This window comes from Eleginops maclovinus, chromosome 16 (assembly GCF_036324505.1).
Source record: "Eleginops maclovinus isolate JMC-PN-2008 ecotype Puerto Natales chromosome 16, JC_Emac_rtc_rv5, whole genome shotgun sequence".
NCBI classification, from domain to species: domain Eukaryota; kingdom Metazoa; phylum Chordata; class Actinopteri; order Perciformes; family Eleginopidae; genus Eleginops; species Eleginops maclovinus.
In genome coordinates this window covers 18,487,551-18,505,646 of record NC_086364.1, presented here as the reverse complement: position 1 = coordinate 18,505,646, position 18,096 = coordinate 18,487,551, and the positions used below count along the sequence as shown (strand labels likewise).

Genomic DNA, 18,096 nt, shown 5'->3' with positions numbered 1-18,096 from the left:
AAGAGAGGCCGTTTGTGAGGCGAGGAAAGGTCATCCCCACCAGTGAACAGGATAAAACGAGTCATATAAAGAGCCCAACATAACAACAGACTGTAACAGCTATCTAAAGATTTACAGCGATGAACAGGAAGTCACTGGGACCGAGTGATGTGTGAGAAGTGGTTTCGTTCGGGCGACACGAGCCATTTAACATTAGATTCGATAACACATGTTGGCGTAAAGCCCACCTCACCTCATGAAGCTCCAGCTCTGTAGAGCATCATTAACCTGGTGAGGAGGGATCGGGTAGTGAATGGTGTCTTCCTCCTGTAATCACAGTGTGATGCAGTTTGTTAATATAATCCACCTTCTGCAAACAGCCTCTGCTAACAAGGTTGGGACAGATGTTTGCCTCCACAAGCCAACGGTTCCTCATGCTTGGAAATACTGGCATTACAAACTGGCGGAAGTCATACTGCCACCTGGACTGATTGGTTCTGGACTGATTAGCTTTCTGCACGTTATACCTGAAAACACGTTTGTTTTCTTGTGATTGGAGTCACACTTATTTCGTCTAGCACACAGGATAATCTGCTGTCTTGGGAGCAGAATTATATACTCCTAAATCCATTCAAGTTGTGTTTCTAAGTTAGTTTTTTTTTCAGAAAATTGAAACCCAACAAATCAGCACTGATTGATTTTTTGTTTTTTTTGGAGCACAGCAATCTGTCAAAGCAACCCTTGGATATTGTCAAATTAACAAGTCGATATTGCAAATGTGTACTCTACCTAAACAGATGATGTGGCTAACCTGTTTGCATGTGGTTTCTTTACACATCTTAAAGATACGGAGCGGGATAAGCCCATTTTTTGGAGTCATGCATTGTCCATATGGTATCTTTGGCTGCTAAAGAATCCACTTTGTTCAACAACTACTTCCTAACATTGTCAAGTGTAATATATAATATAATATAATATAATTCTGACACCGACACAGCACACCATCTTTCCTGCAACAGGCAATATGTTGAGTCATTAAAACAACATTGTGTTATGGATGTTATGACGTGTCTTTTATCTCGAGTGCCTGCTTGAATGCAGAGCGGTGTAGCTGACAGTATTAGCATTTCACCGACCCTGCTTTGTTTCGCCTTCCTCTGGCAGGATTTAACTTTTTATCAATGTTTGGATTACTGGGTCATAAAAATCTCAGCTGGCTGCGCAGCGAGTTACCACATTACAATCGTGTTTATCCAAATCCAATCTTCTCACATTGTAGAATGCATTAAACAGAGAACATACTGCCGCAGCACGGGGCATACCATCACACATTAAAAACACAGAATCAGTCTCACACGCACACAATCGCTAAACACACAATTACAGCGCAGATAAGCCTTATCTGGAGCTACAGTTATAGTGTGGGTTTGTGTGTCATGATTACTGTTCAATATGGAGATGATGCCTGGAAGCTGCATGTGTCACACACTTCCATACATCACAGCGGCATCTTATCGGGTGACAGCGGCAAAAGCGCGACATCAGGAGGCTATTACATCACTCGAGTGGATGATAAAACTCAGTTTTGCAGCATCTGTTGGTACTGTGAATTATCCAGTGTACTACTTTAGCTGCAGGGTTATTTGAAGAAGTTATGCATATTTCTCTATCTAGGCCACAGGGAAGGTGGGGAGGGAGCAGAGGGCGGTTTTCGGGGGGGGGGGGGGGGGTAATGTGATTGTCAAGACATGCAGAATTCCCACTTTGCTTCGCAAGCAGAGACTGTGCGTGTGAAAGAGAGGGGGATGAATGAAGAGAAAGAAAGCAAAAGATGAAATGAAATGTCTGTATGTGAGCAGGGATGGACTTTAAAGCCCTCTCTGATATTCTGAGGGAAAACATCAATATTCAGCCACAGTGAAAAGCTCAACTGCAGGCTCCATTTGAGCTTTCTCTTTGGCGATGGTACTGCAGAGCTGGGAGGAGGACTTCTTCCTCTCTCCTCCACTTTCATGTTGTTCAGCTCTGTGAAATCCATAGAAGACGGAGATACATACATAACACACTCCGGGAGACACAAGCACACATGCTGCGTTGTCGTTTATGCTGCGAGAGGTGAGTGTGTGAGAGCCTTCAGAATGTTTTCAGCGTAGTTCAAACGCTCGCACTGAATAAAAAGAAGAAGAAGAAGTAGAAAAAGAAGGGATGGAGGGGCGGGGAGTGAGTCTGTTGCTATGCGACCAGACTGTGCTGTTTGAGACCATAATCATCCACTCTGCAATGAGTTAATGCATGCCGGCGCACACACACACATGCACCCACGCACATGCGGAAATGGTGGGAATCTGCACCGACAGACACAAACACTGGCATGGCTGATTCCAACTGTTCAGACATAAAAAAATGTGACCTGTGTATGCGCACGTCATCTCAGCATCTCTCTCTCTCAAGATTCAATCATTCCTTATCTGATTGGTTATCAGCTCCCTTATGAAAGCACCAGGAATAACCCCTCCATTGTTTGCATTAAAAAGGAATTTCTCTCCATAGATAACTGTGCGGACAGATGACCTAAAGCATATTGTAAATTCAGCAAGACCATTATTCTGCTCTCATATGACCCACCAGGACAAATCATTGAAATGCATGAATAGGTCTTATGATTCCTTTCAATAGCAGCTCAGAGTCCCATGGTGTTATCTTCGAGGCATTGCAATACCATTTGCATGTTTTAAAGGGTCTCATTGTCAGTGCGGAGATCATCTGAACACCCCCTTATACATCAGCTCTCAAATCAACGAGCCCCCTGAGTGCTGTACAGCAGCATAGCTAACCTGCATTCAGTGATACGAGCCATTGTTTCTTCCCAGTTTTACCATCATGGAGATATTTGTTTAAATACTGAGTTATGAAATGTTTTGAGGTAGAAATCCCCTGTCTCACTTTAAAGCTACAAATAAATCTGGGTTTAAAAAAGGTCTTTGCCACCAGTGTTCAGGGATCCTGTACTGGGAATTTTAACGCAATTCAATTCAAAATTCAAAATCTACATAAAACAGCTGGAAAGCAATTTTCTGCTGCCCTCTCTGGGTGAAAGGTTTCCAGCCTGTTTCACCTCTGACCACACTCAGCATCATTTGGTGTGGTTGGGTTAGGGTTAGGACTGATGGTCAGCAAAAGATATATTTTCATTGGGTGCTGAGTCCCTCTGAAAGCATCAAGAGTGAAACAACAATGAAAACATGGCAATATTCATACTGTATGTTGTATGAACATGATAATCTCCTCACTTCAAACTCGACACCATCTCTACAAGTATCTCAAACCCAACAAGGAACCTGGAAAGTGTACTAAATCTCAACATGCAGATTAAGTGCCAACCTCCATTCCTTAAAAAGGAAGCTTCTGTTGAGTGTCAAAAACAGCGTGTTGGTTGAATGTTCATACAAGTCAACTGTTTGCATTATATTGAGGCTTAAAGTTCACCATAATAAGGGGCAGCCATTATTCTCTATTTTAAAACACCTCGCTAGCTACTAGCAGGCCCTGCTCTGTCCCCTATTTTGGATGAGCTGAAATCAACAATGCAAAGATGGCGACAGCAGGAGCCACACTTGTTGAGCTTTCCAATGTCTCTTAAGAAACCCGTGGGGGACATCACTGAGACTATGTCCATATTAGACACAGTATGATACATATCATCATGACAACGCAACTGAATGAGTTCAATAAGACCTATAGCTAAGCTAAAAGCTGTTGTCTCAGTGTATTTTGAACAGTAATAACTTTTAGATAACACCATAAGGAGAGTACAAGAGTGATATATAAAACAAAACAATTGGTCTTGCAGGTAAAGCAGGTCTGCAAAAAGGTAACGGCAGCTTATTGAAAGACAGACTGGAGTAAATGGATGGCTTCCGAAATCATTCAAGTTTAAACACTTCACATTCCTATGATAATACAAAGTCTCACTCACTGCCGAGGATGGAGAAACAGTCCTACTCTGTACTGCAGGATGTACAATTTAATGACTAAGGCACAAGGCATTTCTGCTAACCGTAAAAGGAAGGTATGAGTTATCACAACACCACATTGAACATTATTCCTAATAGTTTGTTTATTCCCTGAACCCATTTGATGGTGCTTGGAATGAGTCAGATGGTAAGCCTTTGAAAGTCAGACATCTGAAAGTCTAGCGTTTCTTTTTTCTAAATATCAGAGCACTTCATCAAGCCGTGTTATGGACGAATAATCGTGTAGGAAATTATATTCTGTAAAGCCTGCCTGTAATTCATTCCCTCACAAATGCTCAAAGTGTTTCGAGGGGGTACTTGTAGACAATGGAGGGACAGCAGATAAGTGAGTCATTACCGTCTGATGCCAGCTATCGTGCGCTGTGTTAGTTTCTGGCGTAGGATTTGGCAGTATTGCTCCACCAGCACTTGTTCTTGTTGCCTGCATCTGGTGATTATGATCAGTTCAGATTTTCTTTCCCTGCTTGCCTTCCCATGCTTCTCTCTTCATTAGACGTGTCACATTCCCGAGTCCGTCTCTTCCCCTCCAGTCCTTGGCCTCTACTTCCATCCTCCTCTCTTCACCCAACCCCCCCCCCCCCCCCCCCCCACACACTATTGGTCTTCAAAGCAGCAGGCATAAGAAGAAGTCTACAGCTCTTGAAATATAGATTTTATTGCCTGTGGGACGCTGCCTGCTTCTCTGTACATTTTCTAACACAAAAACACACACGGTGATACAGCTGTATGGGTTTCTATGCACACAAAAACACACACAGTGGTACATACACACACATACGTAACACCTTTCATCCCTACATTTGTCCCTCTGGATCAAAGTGTGTACTCCTGCGGTGGTTTGGTGTTATGAGCTGATCTGTGAGCAGTGAACTGTAACCTTTACTCATATCTTTCTCACGTCTGCCACGTCTCTATGTGGTCTCACACACGATCACTGCTGTTGATAACTGTGTTGAGTTTCACAGATGTTAAAGGAATAATATTCTACAGCAACTCTACCAGGTTATGCTTTGGTACAGTGTTGCTTTTAGCTTAATGCTAACTTTAGCAAGCTAACATTCTTACAATGACAATGCTAACATGCGCTAGTTTAGCAGATGGTGGCAAAGTAATTCGTTTGGCAGCTACTTGGTCGTGATTGACGGAGAAATAAAGTGTTGACATGACGATAGGATCACAAAAGTCAAAGGTTAAATGGTTGAGGAACCAGTATTGTACAAATTCACATGGAGGTAAATCCAATATATTGACATCCAAGAGTTAGTGTTTACTAAATATTTGAGGGGAGTTATTTACAACTCATCCTTTCTTACCATTCATAGACCTCTGTCAATAAGCACAAGCCAATATGTCGACGACCTTGTCAACAACACCCAGATATGACCTTTTTACTAATTAGTGGAGAATATTCATCGCTTTTAGAGGAGTAAACAAATCAATAAACTGCCCAATTTTGAGCAAAGTCAGACAAAGACAGTCAACAGAGCAACATGAATGCAACTTGAGCTCCAAAAGTGAGAAAACAGATTTGGGTGGGCTATGATTTTTGATCACCAAACATGATTAAGAAAATCTATGGTTAAAAAAGTGCTACACCATATCTAGTTTTGCTATTTCAAGAAGGAGAAGTGTTTCTAGTTTCCACCTTGGAATCTAGCTGCTGATCTGGGACATTTACATACAGAAAAAGTGATATGAAACACTCAATCATTCTTACATCTCTTCACTTCTCTGGTTTTTCCTCTGTCTTTATCCGTTTCTCAATCCCTGTTACTTTCAAAACCATTTGAACAAAACCATCTTGAGCCCTTCTCAGTCCATTGGTTTGTAAAGGAACAGATCATCTTCCCACTAAGATGCTTTTTGTGAAAATGGGCCTGCATCACTCCATTGTAACGGCGCTGTATGGAAAAAACTCTCATGGGGAGGTCTCTTTCGTTCTCTGCCACTCACAAGTCTTTCCCGTTCAGTCTCTCATTTGAGTTCTTTCTCTCCTTTCCCATCATCCCGCCTTTCATTATTGATCAGTTCAAAAGCCTCTCAGATCCCCAGAGAGTTGCCCTGCCCAATGAGAGTGTGTGTGTGTGTGTGTGTGTGTGTGTGTGTGTGTGTGTGTGTGTGTGTGTGTGTGTGTGTGTGTGTGTGTGTGTGTGTGTGTGTGTGTGTGTGCGCGCATTTCTGTACAAGCCTTTTTCGCCGGCCAAGCGGGAGTTCTGGACCCACTTTGCCACATTGACTTCCGCTGTTGCCGGGTGTGTTCATAACTACGGTGACCCTGTTGTCTGGGCGACCACCATTATGTTGTCACAGAGCACTCAGGCTAATGGAGGAGCCATATAAATGATGATGTGCTGTCCCTCCGCCCTCTTTATCCTCCTTCTTCTCATATAGGTATGCATACATTACTAATGGGCTTCCATAATAAATGGCCTCCTGATTCTGACTGAGACGCCAGTCATAAATCGATGACACTTTCACCTGACCTGCTTTCTTATACTCATTCGCCGACACAACCGGGCGCAAAGATACAGCGGCTCCGTTTAACCGTCTCATTTCAACCATTGATTGAAGTTGCATTTACGCAAGGTATTATCTGTAAGTATAACGATGCCGACGTCTGCCATTTTAATAGCTGATGATCTGTGACACACACACACACACACACACACACACACACACAACCACATGCACAGGCGGCTGTAAGTGCTATACAGATGGAAATCATTATTATTCATATCATGGTTTTCCCTTTGTCAGGGAAATGCAGGAAGGCATGCTAAAAAGGTGAAGGGCAACTGTGTTTGATTATCTAGGGTGAGTATGGGTGGGTTGTGTGTGTATGCTCACGTATTTGTGCCTGTATGCTGTTACCAAGTTCATGTACATTACTGTAATTCCTCTGTTTGTGTCCGTCTGGCTGTATGAAGCAGCATTATGTATGTTGTTTTTTTTATAGGCAGCATTTGTGTGTTTTGTTTGTGCTTTTCTAACTGCGTGAGACATTTTGAAGCAGCAGGATAACACATGCTGCTTTCATATCATACAGGATGGATGGTATTGGTTCATGATTGATAATATGTGCACTATCCATTCAGCAGTATAACTAGGTTAAATCATATTAAATGATGGTATGGTCGGATATTTGTTTGGTATTCGGGCTCTTCTGCATCATTAAAAAGAGCTAAATCCATTTCAGAAAATCCTGAGATCTGCCGTTTTTGTTTTCAAACCAGATGTTGACATGAATTAACAACACTGGTCACTAAGGTAAGTCCATAATGAACGAGGCAAACAGAAAATCTAAACTCCACTCATTTCCAAAGCTTGAATAGAAAGGAGTGTATCAAAGAATATTTGTAACTTTTTGTAAACAGCTCAAAAACTAATAACACTCTTCATGCAGGAAGACAATGCTTTATTTAAACTTCTCTTTCAAGCGCTATCGTCTCTTTATTTGCAACTACATCTGCCACCTCTGATGTGTATAGACATGTACCACAAGACACAAAAGAATTTGCCATCCTCAATGACAAATTGCTTTCACATGCTTTAGGACATGTGTAACTATCGAGATGCCCTTTGCTCAAGATTGCGTAAATGATCAAACAAGCATTTCTGCCGAACTCTATCATTTCAGAAAAATCCTGATGAACTCCTCACCGTGAAATCCTTGTGACATTCAAATGCTTCTGAGCGTTTGAATGCATGCAAGCCACCCTCCCTCTCCCCCCAGGCTGATACTGTAAATACGAATGGCTCTTTAAACAGCTTGCCGGGTTAAACAAAGGTTAACACGGGTTTTTCAAGTCCCAGAGCATAGCGGAGGTAAAGGGAGATGGAGAAATTACACAACAAAAGCACTTTGGGCTAAACTGTTTCCCCGTTTAGTTTCAATGATGTTTAGATAAGGTGACTGGGGAAGCAAGTGCAGTCATTTGAAACTTGTATTAGTTTAGCTTGTATTCTGGGGAATTGTAGTCTCAGGATATGGCCAGGGACCTATTATTTTTTTTTGGCTACCATGGTTGATAATATTGTAGAATTACAGTCATAAAGAACAACTAACATTAATATGTAGCCTTATAGCTGATGGCCGTTTTGGAAAATCTGAAGCTTAACAATCGTAGTTGCCAAATAGTGGTACTACACTTGAGTGACGTTATGCGAGCCAAAAAATGCTTTCCCATTGACTAACATTGGGAAAAATACATCTGTATATCAGCGTCTATTTCTATTTTTTGCCGAAATCAAACACAGTACAAACACTTCAATGATTAGATCCTAAAAGTGATGCCACTGATAATAAGAATGAACGGGGTCCCGTCTCCAGCTCCGTTTCCAGTTCTCTTTACACATCTATGGTTTGACGTCATGTCATTAAAAGGTATGTAATCGTAATTTGAAGAGAGACTTAACACTTTGATTAAAAGCATTGCCTTCTCTGATAGAAAGTCTTGCTAGAGAGGTGTCCTTGACTGCGGCTGAGGTCACAGTGCACTGGAGTACACTGAAACCACAGAGGCCATGCAGTGGTCAAATTGTCTTTCTGGCTTGGGAAGGTCCTTAAGTGAGTGAAATGACCCTAAAGTATCTAAGTGGCAGTCATGATTGGGGTGGTTAGATTTCTCTAAAGGCTAAGAAAAGGTGCTTTTCTTATGTGCTTGCAGGCTAAACTGAACAGTCCTTTACAAAAAGAGACAATGCCTGTCCACAAGTCCATGCAACAACAAAATTGAAAGTGAAGCACCATTCTGCCGTCAATAACATGAACTGTAAACCTCCTTTTTGGGTAGGACTACTACTCAAGACTACTACTTGAAATGTACCGCACAAAGGTCAACAAAAAGGTCCGTAGCCTTGTGTAGATGCGGTTCCTTATTCTCTTTCCCTAATTCCTTACGAGGGATCCTTTACATATTTCATTGACCTCATGATGTTTTCCATCATGGCCAACGATTAGAAAAAGACATATTCAACATAAGGCCTGGTTTGCTGAACTTGTAGCTTAATATTAATTCTAATCTGGTGGATTCATAATTTCTTCCACTCTACTAGGTGTTAAAGCAGCATAAGTGCCAGGTGTTAGAGCAGATGTGGGAAATTAGCAGGTGGAAATGTACAAATACCTTTCTGGCCTTGCTGCTGTCCTTCCTGTTGCAAATAATGATCTAAAAGCCACTGAGCCGTCTTTAGGTAGTGAAAGAAACATTTCAATATCTCAACTTACATGCAAGATTGCCTGAATACACTCCTGAGTTTTGACTTAAAGCTGATAAGGAAAGAGCAGCAAAGCTTAATGAGCACTAAAACCAACAAACGATGACCCAAAAGTGTGTTTCTTCTCGTAAAAGGCGTCCTCAAAGTTCGCGAAATATCTAGCGAATGCATCAATGCAATTTGTTACCGTCAAACGATGTCACTATTTGCATTTATGGTTCCAGTGATTGTTCATTCTTTTATTTCAATACCACTATAGTCTGCAAAGTTTACTTTTTTTCGTTGACAGACTATACAATCTAAGCTCGAGATGCTCTGGCTGCCTTTTACAATTTGGCTAAACACTCAACAATAATGTTTAAACATTTACATATCTATTGGGGATGTGATCGTTGAAACTCACTTGCAAATTTACCCCTCGATACCCTGTAGATGTATTACTTATTGTAGGCATTACTGCTTATTTTCTTATTCTCTCCCTGAACACAGAACATTATTTGTATATTGACTGCATTATATGAAGTCAATTATATGCCACAGAAGGCTGAAACCTTATATAGTGGATGTAAAAAATTACCCTGAAATTCACAGTTGGCAGCGCTGGGAGAGCCAGGGAGAGTTCATTGTATACATTAAACACGTGAGGAATAGAGAATCTCCTCAAATCTGACAGGCTGGAATAAATAAAAAGCTTTCCCTGGTAGCTTTTTTCTTGTTTCCACAAGATCCAACAGCCTCCTGACTTATTACTCCAGCATTGGGGAGCTCAGCAGACCAGGCTGACCTTAAAGACTCCAGTCCAGTGATTAATATCTAAATAACCTCCCCTTGGAGTTCTTCAAATTATCTCTCCTTTCCCTATTCCCCCTCATCTGCTGCTTGATTTTCTCCTCTATCCCAACTGCCCATTCCTCAATGGTACTCTAAGATATTCAACCAATAGCTTGATGGAGAAGTTTAAAAATATGATGAGGAGATTTGGTTCCTCTCCCACAACAGAGATTCAATCTGCACCATGGACCACACACACACACACACACACACACAGTCACATACAGCATACACAAACACTCACTAGAAACCCCAGAAAGCTGTCCAGGTTAGGCAGACAAGAGGACAACTTGGACCAAGAAACTTACAGTGCGGACAGTTTATCCAGGAAGAGGGAGGGGGGGGAGTCAGGGAGGGGGGGGGGAGACAGAGAGGCTCCACCGACGAGGAGACTGCCAGAGGAGCAGCTCATTAAACTGAATGTGAAGTGCTGCAATAGACAGTGTGGTTTTTTTTATTAGACAGGCTGAACGTCTCAAATGTTGCAGGTGTCATTACACAGATAGTTGTCCTCATAAAGCCACTGAGAATACCTGGTGGGGAATTCTAAAACAGATTTAATGAAAAAGGAAAAGTGCAACCCAATGTGCCTTGTTAGGTAGATGAGTACTTTAGGGTTGAAGGAAGTTTTGTAATACTAGGACAAACTAACACAAATACACTAATGGCGGCATTTTGGAATCAGTAGTAATGAAATGCTCAGGAAATGTCTCCTCTAATCCTTTTACTTAATCCTTAAGTCTCTCTGTCCCCCATTCCTTTAAGGCAGCAATTACTCAGTAAGCTATGCCAGTTTGACAGTGAGCCGGCATGCACAAAAGGCCTGTTTAACTGAAGACACATTGTCAAATTATTAAAATGAACGATGGTTGAATTTCTTTTAGCCTTTTTAATGTCCATTTCCATTCTGAAGCTTTATGGGTGGAAGGAGGTTTTGGCTTTTCCCAAAATGTGTGGTCTGTTCTTATTCTGTGTACATTTTATTGATGTAAACAAATGAATACTAACTCTAAATACTATGCGTTTTTGCAAATGACTTTATTAAAATATTTAAAGCAGTTCAATTAAAAATAGAAAATGCGATACAATTATTGAGCACAATTAAAGAATGCTATTTTTAGACAAATAGCCCTATTCCTTCCTTTGTTGTATTTATTTAGCTTTTAGTTATTTTACTTTTTGATATTATTGTTCCAGTCTTTTGAATGCACCTGTTGCTCAGATTTTTGTTTTTTAGCATTTCTGAAAGCCACGTTGTTATATATATAATAAATGTCCATGTTTGCCAGCTCACAGTCCCACTCCCTGGTAACCTGAATAGCACCGAGTCATGTCAATCAAGTGCATACGCCCACACAGTCCTGAGAGGGGGTCTAATTAGGCGATTTAAGTGAGAAAAAAAAGTAGGGGGAAGTCAATCTTCAGTCACTTTTTGTTTCTAGTATTTACTATTCATGTGTACTGATTTTAGTTTAGACACATTTGCTTGCCTCTTGTATTATGTTAGAATACTCTTTATTGTTGCCTTTCCTCTGCACAGCACACATGCTGAAACAATGTGAACTACCCTGCCGTGTGACAAATCAAAGGTTTCTGTTTCTGAAGAAATTCATCTTCCATACTTAATCTATTTCTCCTTCACTTCCTCTGTTTCTTTGACGTCTTCTTTTTCAAATCGGTCAGTTTCCTTCCACAGCTGTTTTTTGTCAGCAGGTTAAGTGTCAGGGGCTTCCTCAAAGGAGCGAAATCAGTGAACCAGCGGTCACGGACTATTACTCACACACAGTTTGAGACATTTCTCTTAATCGGCATTACTCACTTCTGTGCTCCTTTTCTCTGAGTGCTTGTGTGTGTGCAGTCATGTGAAGACTAGATAAATATGACTCACTGATTTATGCTTGTCATACATAACCGTTTGTGACGATTTGTTAGTGAGCGAAGACTCCATGTATGGTGACGAGATGTGTGTTTAAGCTGAAAGAGGAAAGCAGCATTTCTTAGTCTCACTCTTGTTTTATTTCCCACCCATGTTGTGGATGATTCACACTACCCAGTAGATACCTGTGAAGGGAGCTCGAGAATGACATTTTCTTGAAGATGCTGCAGCCTCCGGTTATTGGATCATCGTTCTGTGACAGAAAAAACATACCATAAGGAATAGATATAGGAAACCTGTGTCTCTTAATCATATAGGGACCTGTGAAGGGCAGTAGGTGACCAATAAAGTGTGGAACAAATCCTATATTCGTCCTACAGCAAAAGTATAGATGCTAAGAGTCAAAAATAAAAATAGTTCATTAGCATGTTAAAAGGAGCCCCATTATGCTCAATTCCAGGCTTCAATGTTCAAAAAGCTATTTTTTTTTCCACCTACTGCAGCACCTCTTCATTTTTTCCAGTCTAAAACCATTTACATGCACAAACACCTATACAACATAGGAAAGGGAAAGCCTAAAATAGCATAATAGGGCCTTTTTAATTCAAGCATACAGTATTCCAATAGGTACACATCTCATAGAAGCTTTCAGGCAAATGTTACAACAGTCAAAAAACAAGGTGTAAAAAACACTTAGAATTTGTTGTTTTCTGGTAAAAAAGAAAAAGAATAAGTATAGAGAAAATGTTATCCCATATGGCTAGATTTCCTCTTTTGGACTGGCCCGTGTACAGTTACTTTAAATGGGACATGAGGCTGTCGGACTCTAAATCAGGCATTTGGCAGGGAGAAGGAGGACTTGAGAGATGGAAGAGGAACAAAAACGGGTCAGAGAAATGGTGGATGAGGAGAAAGAGGGACAGGAAGAGAGTGGGAGGAGAGGAGATACGTAAATGAGCAGATGAGATGGGAGAAGAGTAAGAAAGGAGAAGAGAGGGAGTCATATATGGAGAGGAGGGTAAGAAGAAGAGAGGAAATAGGCAGGACATTGGGGAGAAAGAGGCAGGAGATACTGGCAAGAGGAGAAAAAGCAATAGGGAGGTGGAGAAACAAAAAGACACATAATTGGCAGGTGGCGAGGAAGGCGGGCCAGTGGAATGCTGGGGTGGAGAGAAGCAGGGATAGGGAGATGCTGGGATGAGATGAAAGGTGATAGGATGGTAGTGGGGGGCTAAGGGCCTGCTAGAATGTGAAATCAGAATTGAGATTAAAATACGAGAGGCACAAAATAAGATAAAAATCACAGACGGCGCTTCAGATTCCGTTGATGTTAGTTCATCGTTTGTCCTAAAATATGGCCATATCTTACAAATGTACTTTTAAGGGAGTCAAAATGAGGAAGATAAGGGGGGAGTATGGAATCAGTGAGAGGAGGAAAACTGTTTCATATAGTGTCATCACATTGGATCTCATTATGGATTATTAACTTGAAAGTCTCTGAGACACCGAGACTTTAGGAATGGCTGATGTCTGCCTGCTGACAGTTTAATGGTGGTTTGTTTACTAATGAGAAGTTATTGTTTCCTTGAGGTTATTACGAAAGGGGAAAGAGAGAAGGGGGAGGGTTAAAGTGGGAGAGACAGGTCAATATCACAGGCTTTGAGGATGGCAAATAAACAGTGTAGTAAAAATGTGGAGGGTGGAAAGAGAGCTGCTGTTTGGGCGGTAGTAAAAGGTCAGCGACTCAGGGGGCCCGCTGCGGTCTGACAACAGGACACACAGCAACCTGTCACACAGAGGAGGGGGCAGACAGAGAGACAACAGAGGGGGAAATTGTTGGTGTGTGTGACAGCGCTGATAGAAGCAGTTGCCTAAAACAGCTAATTATCTGAACAAAGGCAGCAAATGAGCACTGCCTAATAATTACCCTTAAATACATGCTATTGTCAGCAGTTCTTTATTATACGCCACATTCCATCATTATGGTGTTGTGCCTGCTGGGATCATGGCCTCCTCCTAATTGTTGTTTGCTACAGAACAGGTCTAAAAGCTGGGTCAAAGGCTCTGCAATGCCAGAAAATGTAAAAATAGATCTAGTTAAAAGTAAAATGCTATTATGCCTACAATTTGTTGTTGTATATTTAGATGTAAACACCCTTTATGAGAACACACCCTTGTCAGAAGCAATTGTTCATTATAATATTGCTGTTTTGTTTAAAGGAAATATGTTATTGAACTGTTGACTATTTGGAACTATATCAAGGTGCGTTCAAGTACAGTTGTATATTTTAGAATAAGTAAATGAGAGCTTTATATGATAACACTAATTTACATTTTCTAAAATGACAGATGTAGAAAATAACCTGCGTCAACAACTTGTGTACTCATCTGCTATAACGTTATTAACCTGTGCAGCAGCCAGGGATAAAACAATGTGGCTTTGTTCTCAGGGTGAGCTAATTGTTGGCAGACAATTAGCATTGAAATGTCTTGGAAAACTAATGCGACAGTGCACTTTATATCCACTATTCGTTTGCAAAATCACCTTTCCATCAATTTATTGACAGACAATACTCTTACGTCTACTTACTTAGTGTTTCTTAAGCTTTCAATCACATTACGTGGCCTTCCTCGAGGTTGTGTGAGCTGCTCTTTTCATGAGCAATTTGATTAACTCAAAGGCAGCCATTACTTTTCGGGATGGGACCACGTGGGTTTGGATTTAAAGCAGTCATGTGAGAGGAGTGGTGGGTGAAGAGGCCATAGCTTCCGGTGCAGATGGACGCAACCTTTTCTTCAGGTGCATTTGGGATTTTCCTCACGCATACACCCGAGTTGTGTTTGGTACTCTGTCGCCATCTAGCGTATTACCTTCAGCATTGCTTCCGCGCATCCGTTCAGTTTGAGCCTAGCAGGTACCCGTAAGGAGGAGCAAGCGTCGCCTTAGCAACGGGCAGGGTTTGGATCAATAATTAGCAGAACATTTCTTTTAAACCGGGCAGATTTATAAATGAAACACGCCTAAATACTTCCAGTTTACTACCTGAAGCCGTGATGGTTACAATCAACCCGTCGGTGTTTCTTCTGACGGTGAACGGACAAATTGAGGGAGCAAACGTGAGTGTTACTTCTAATTGTTAGCCTAGCCTAGCAGCTAATTTCAACCAGCACTAGCATTAGCAACGCTTGCCTTTCACCTGAATTTGTCTCAATTATTACTTTGAGTGCCATTAAAGTGTTGCTTTTTTGTTTATATTTCAGTATCCTGAGTATGACAACCTGTACTGTAAATATTGCTTTGTGTACGGCCACGACTGGGCTCCTACTTCGGTGAGTAGCATGCTAACAGTGACTTTATATGAGTAAAGATTATGGTTGCTGTCAAAACACATACTCTACATCAGAATCAGAAGTCCAACAGCGGGGACATTTACTGCGTTACAGCAAAGAGACAATAATAATCTTAAACATTTGAAGTCAAACTATAAATGCACATTTCAAGTATAAAAAGGTAAGTAGCAGCATTATAAGAAAATAGGTAGAAAGTAATGTAGTTGCTTCAGGATGTCGGTAGTAAATACTTTAATTTCATAAGTGTATATGTATATATTGCACAGGGTTATATTCATTAACTTAAACATAATACCAGTGTTTAGCAATGTATTAAATGTTTGAATGTGGAAGCTCTTCTCTGTAGCAACATATTCCTTGTTGAATTGGATTTAATAATGTTAGTACAATATATAACTTGTTTTCACATGCATTAAATATACGTTTTTAATAAGTATGGCATGGTTTATCAGGTGTAGGAATCATCTTACTAGTGAATCTGTTTGTCTGTTTCTTTGTAGGGGTTGGAGGAAGGCATCACTCAAATAACATGTAAAGGCAGTCAGTCTTCACACAAACTAATATGGAACTTCCCACTGGAGACGACGTTTAAGAGCACAAACCCCACTGGATGTAAGTATCACACACACACACACACACACACACACACACACACACACACACACACACACACACACACACACACACACACACACACACACACACACACACACCACATAGTTTGGTAGCATTGCCTTTATTCCTCATTCATAATCATCTCTTAAGTTCCAATATCCTCCCTTTATGAATCATAAAACACAGACAATGATAATATGACTAGACTTCATTTTCGTTCCCCAGGGCCTCAGCTGGTAGTGAGTGTGTACGGTCCAGATGTGTTTGGCAATGATGTGGTAAGAGGCTACGGAGCAACACACATCCCCTTCACTCCTGGACAGTAAGCTATACATTTAAATATGTATACAAACATAGGAGGTTAAAGTAACATGTGCACATTGTACTACACTATATACCAGGAATAACGTTTAAAATTAATATGTTATTTTCCTCTTTTCTAGGCATACACGAACCATCCCCATGTTTGTTCCTGAGCCCACATGGAGACTTCAGAAGTTCACGAGGTGCGATCATGTGTTCAGTTTCTGTGTGAGCAGCTGTGATGCTGCACCTGATGAGTATTTCCTGCCTGGAGAAGCAGCTGATATCTCAGCATTAGCAATTATTGCTGCTCCTGATGATACAGTCTCAGTAGTCCGCGTCAGTAGGTATTGTTTGCCAGCCGCTGTTATCAGTGTGTACGGAAAGACTTACACACAACGGTAATCACAGTCACTTTGACTCATAACACAGCATGCTATCAGATTATAAGGACCTTGAGCATCGTTTAGAGCATATTTAGTTGTTTTACTTTAATCTGGGAGAGGGTTAAAATGTGTTTAAGCATGTGGTGCTTTTTTTGTGTACTCTTCTTTGTTGGTCTTAACATTACATGTGCATTAACTCACCACTTCCTGTCTACCAGAGAGGATTTTTACTGGGAGTGATTCTGAAAAGTGTTAAAAAACTCATCAGAAACAGATATGTATTTATCCTTTGTTTATTAACCTTGTATGTTTACTGTAGCTATATTAAGTAGCTCATTTCACTTGGATGGTATAACCTCTCTCTCCCTCATCATTTTTGCAACATGTTATTCCTCTCTTGTTCAGCTGGCTGTTGGGACGGCGGCCTGAGTACATAGACCCCAAGGTAGTGGCCCAGGGAGAAGGCAGAGAAGGTTTGTTCTGCATTTATCTCTGGTTACTTTTTCCCTGATTTGGATCAGTTTACCAAAATTACCTGGAAGGAAGACATTATTTTTGGCCACTGATAGTATAAGTATCTTGCCTCCACATTAGTCGAAATAAATAAAGTTGTAATGAGGTTTACACACATGTAATACATTCTGTTTGTTGTATCAATGTTTCTTTCTTTTTTGTGTTCCAGTTACTCGGGTCCGTTCCCAAGGTTTTGTCACCGTGTCTTTCCACATCATCACTAAAGACATGAAGAAGCTTGGTTATGACACAGGACCATCGAACACTGCCAACACACCGTCTGCCACATCCAGCTGGTCCACAGAGGAGCAACCGTACAGCACGCATTAACACGGGAGACTGCTTTACGGACTAAATGACTTGTTAAATTCCTCAGTGGGGATGGAAAACACTGCAATGCCACTGTTACCTTAAAGCGGCACGAAGGCAGAGGGCTCCTCTGATCAGATGACACTCGGTTTTTTTAGTAAAAATGAAATTATTTGTAAAAGATTTTATTACATTTTTTCAAATATAAATAGTTTTAGATAATGTCTTGAATCGTTATGTTTTACATCATTTTTTACTTTTTTAAATAAATGGACTTAAACTCTGAATATTTTCATGTTTGTATTGAAATCACTATGGACTATTGCAGGATTCCACTACTTTCAATATTTCAACTATACATCATTTTAATTTCTTCAATAGAAGGTCAAATTAAAGAAAAGGATAAACAGGAAAAGGGCGGACGTTGCATTTGGTTTAGGTGTTGCATTGTTCTCAGCTCTAATAAGTAGATTCACGACAGACAGTCGTTTCCACCATTCAGACATTTCAGACAAGTCAGACATTTCTGGTATTTAGCTTTTTGATCGCACATACTTTAGAAAAATCAGGGTTCTATTTCTCTAAATTACAATATGGACGTGTTCATTATCAAATTGCAGTAAGCTCAATATTTGGTAACAGCTAAATATATAAGAATATTCTGAATGAAGTATTGTGTTGC

At 40.7% G+C, this 18,096-nt stretch overlaps 1 protein-coding gene and 1 long non-coding RNA gene across 3 annotated transcripts in view; one reads left to right on the top strand and one right to left on the bottom strand.

Moving 5' to 3' along the window:
- Nucleotides 1-14,692, bottom strand: part of LOC134878686 (uncharacterized) — a 36,875-nt gene extending 22,183 nt beyond the window's left edge. Inside the window, exons 1-3 of one of the 2 annotated variants that reach the window (XR_010167706.1) lie at nt 14,528-14,692; nt 12,112-12,190; nt 233-306 (exon numbers count right to left, since the gene is read on the bottom strand). This is a non-coding gene — a long non-coding RNA (uncharacterized LOC134878686). The remainder of the gene's footprint in view (nt 1-232; nt 307-12,111; nt 12,191-14,527) is intronic. The other variant, XR_010167707.1, reaches the window with a different exon arrangement.
- A 28-nt stretch (nt 14,693-14,720) lies between these two features.
- On the top strand, nt 14,721-17,701 carry b9d1 (B9 protein domain 1). Its single transcript, XM_063904871.1, has 7 exons — nt 14,721-15,054; nt 15,199-15,267; nt 15,789-15,900; nt 16,129-16,225; nt 16,347-16,409; nt 16,998-17,065; nt 17,275-17,701. The coding sequence occupies exons 1-7, from the start codon at nt 14,992-14,994 to the stop codon at nt 17,433-17,435; spliced, it is 633 nt and encodes a 210-aa protein (XP_063760941.1). The 5' UTR covers nt 14,721-14,991; the 3' UTR covers nt 17,436-17,701.
- Nucleotides 17,702-18,096: the final 395 nt, after the last annotated feature.

Coding starts and splice junctions, on each gene's coding strand:
- b9d1 (XM_063904871.1), top strand. CDS start 14,992: ATGGTTACAATCAACCCGTCGGTGTTTCTTCTGACGGTGAACGGACAA. Junction 15,055..15,198: donor GACAAATTGAGGGAGCAAAC/GTGAGTGTTACT, acceptor TTTATATTTCAG/TATCCTGAGTATGACAACCT. Junction 16,410..16,997: donor AGACTTCAGAAGTTCACGAG/GTGCGATCATGT, acceptor TCTCTTGTTCAG/CTGGCTGTTGGGACGGCGGC.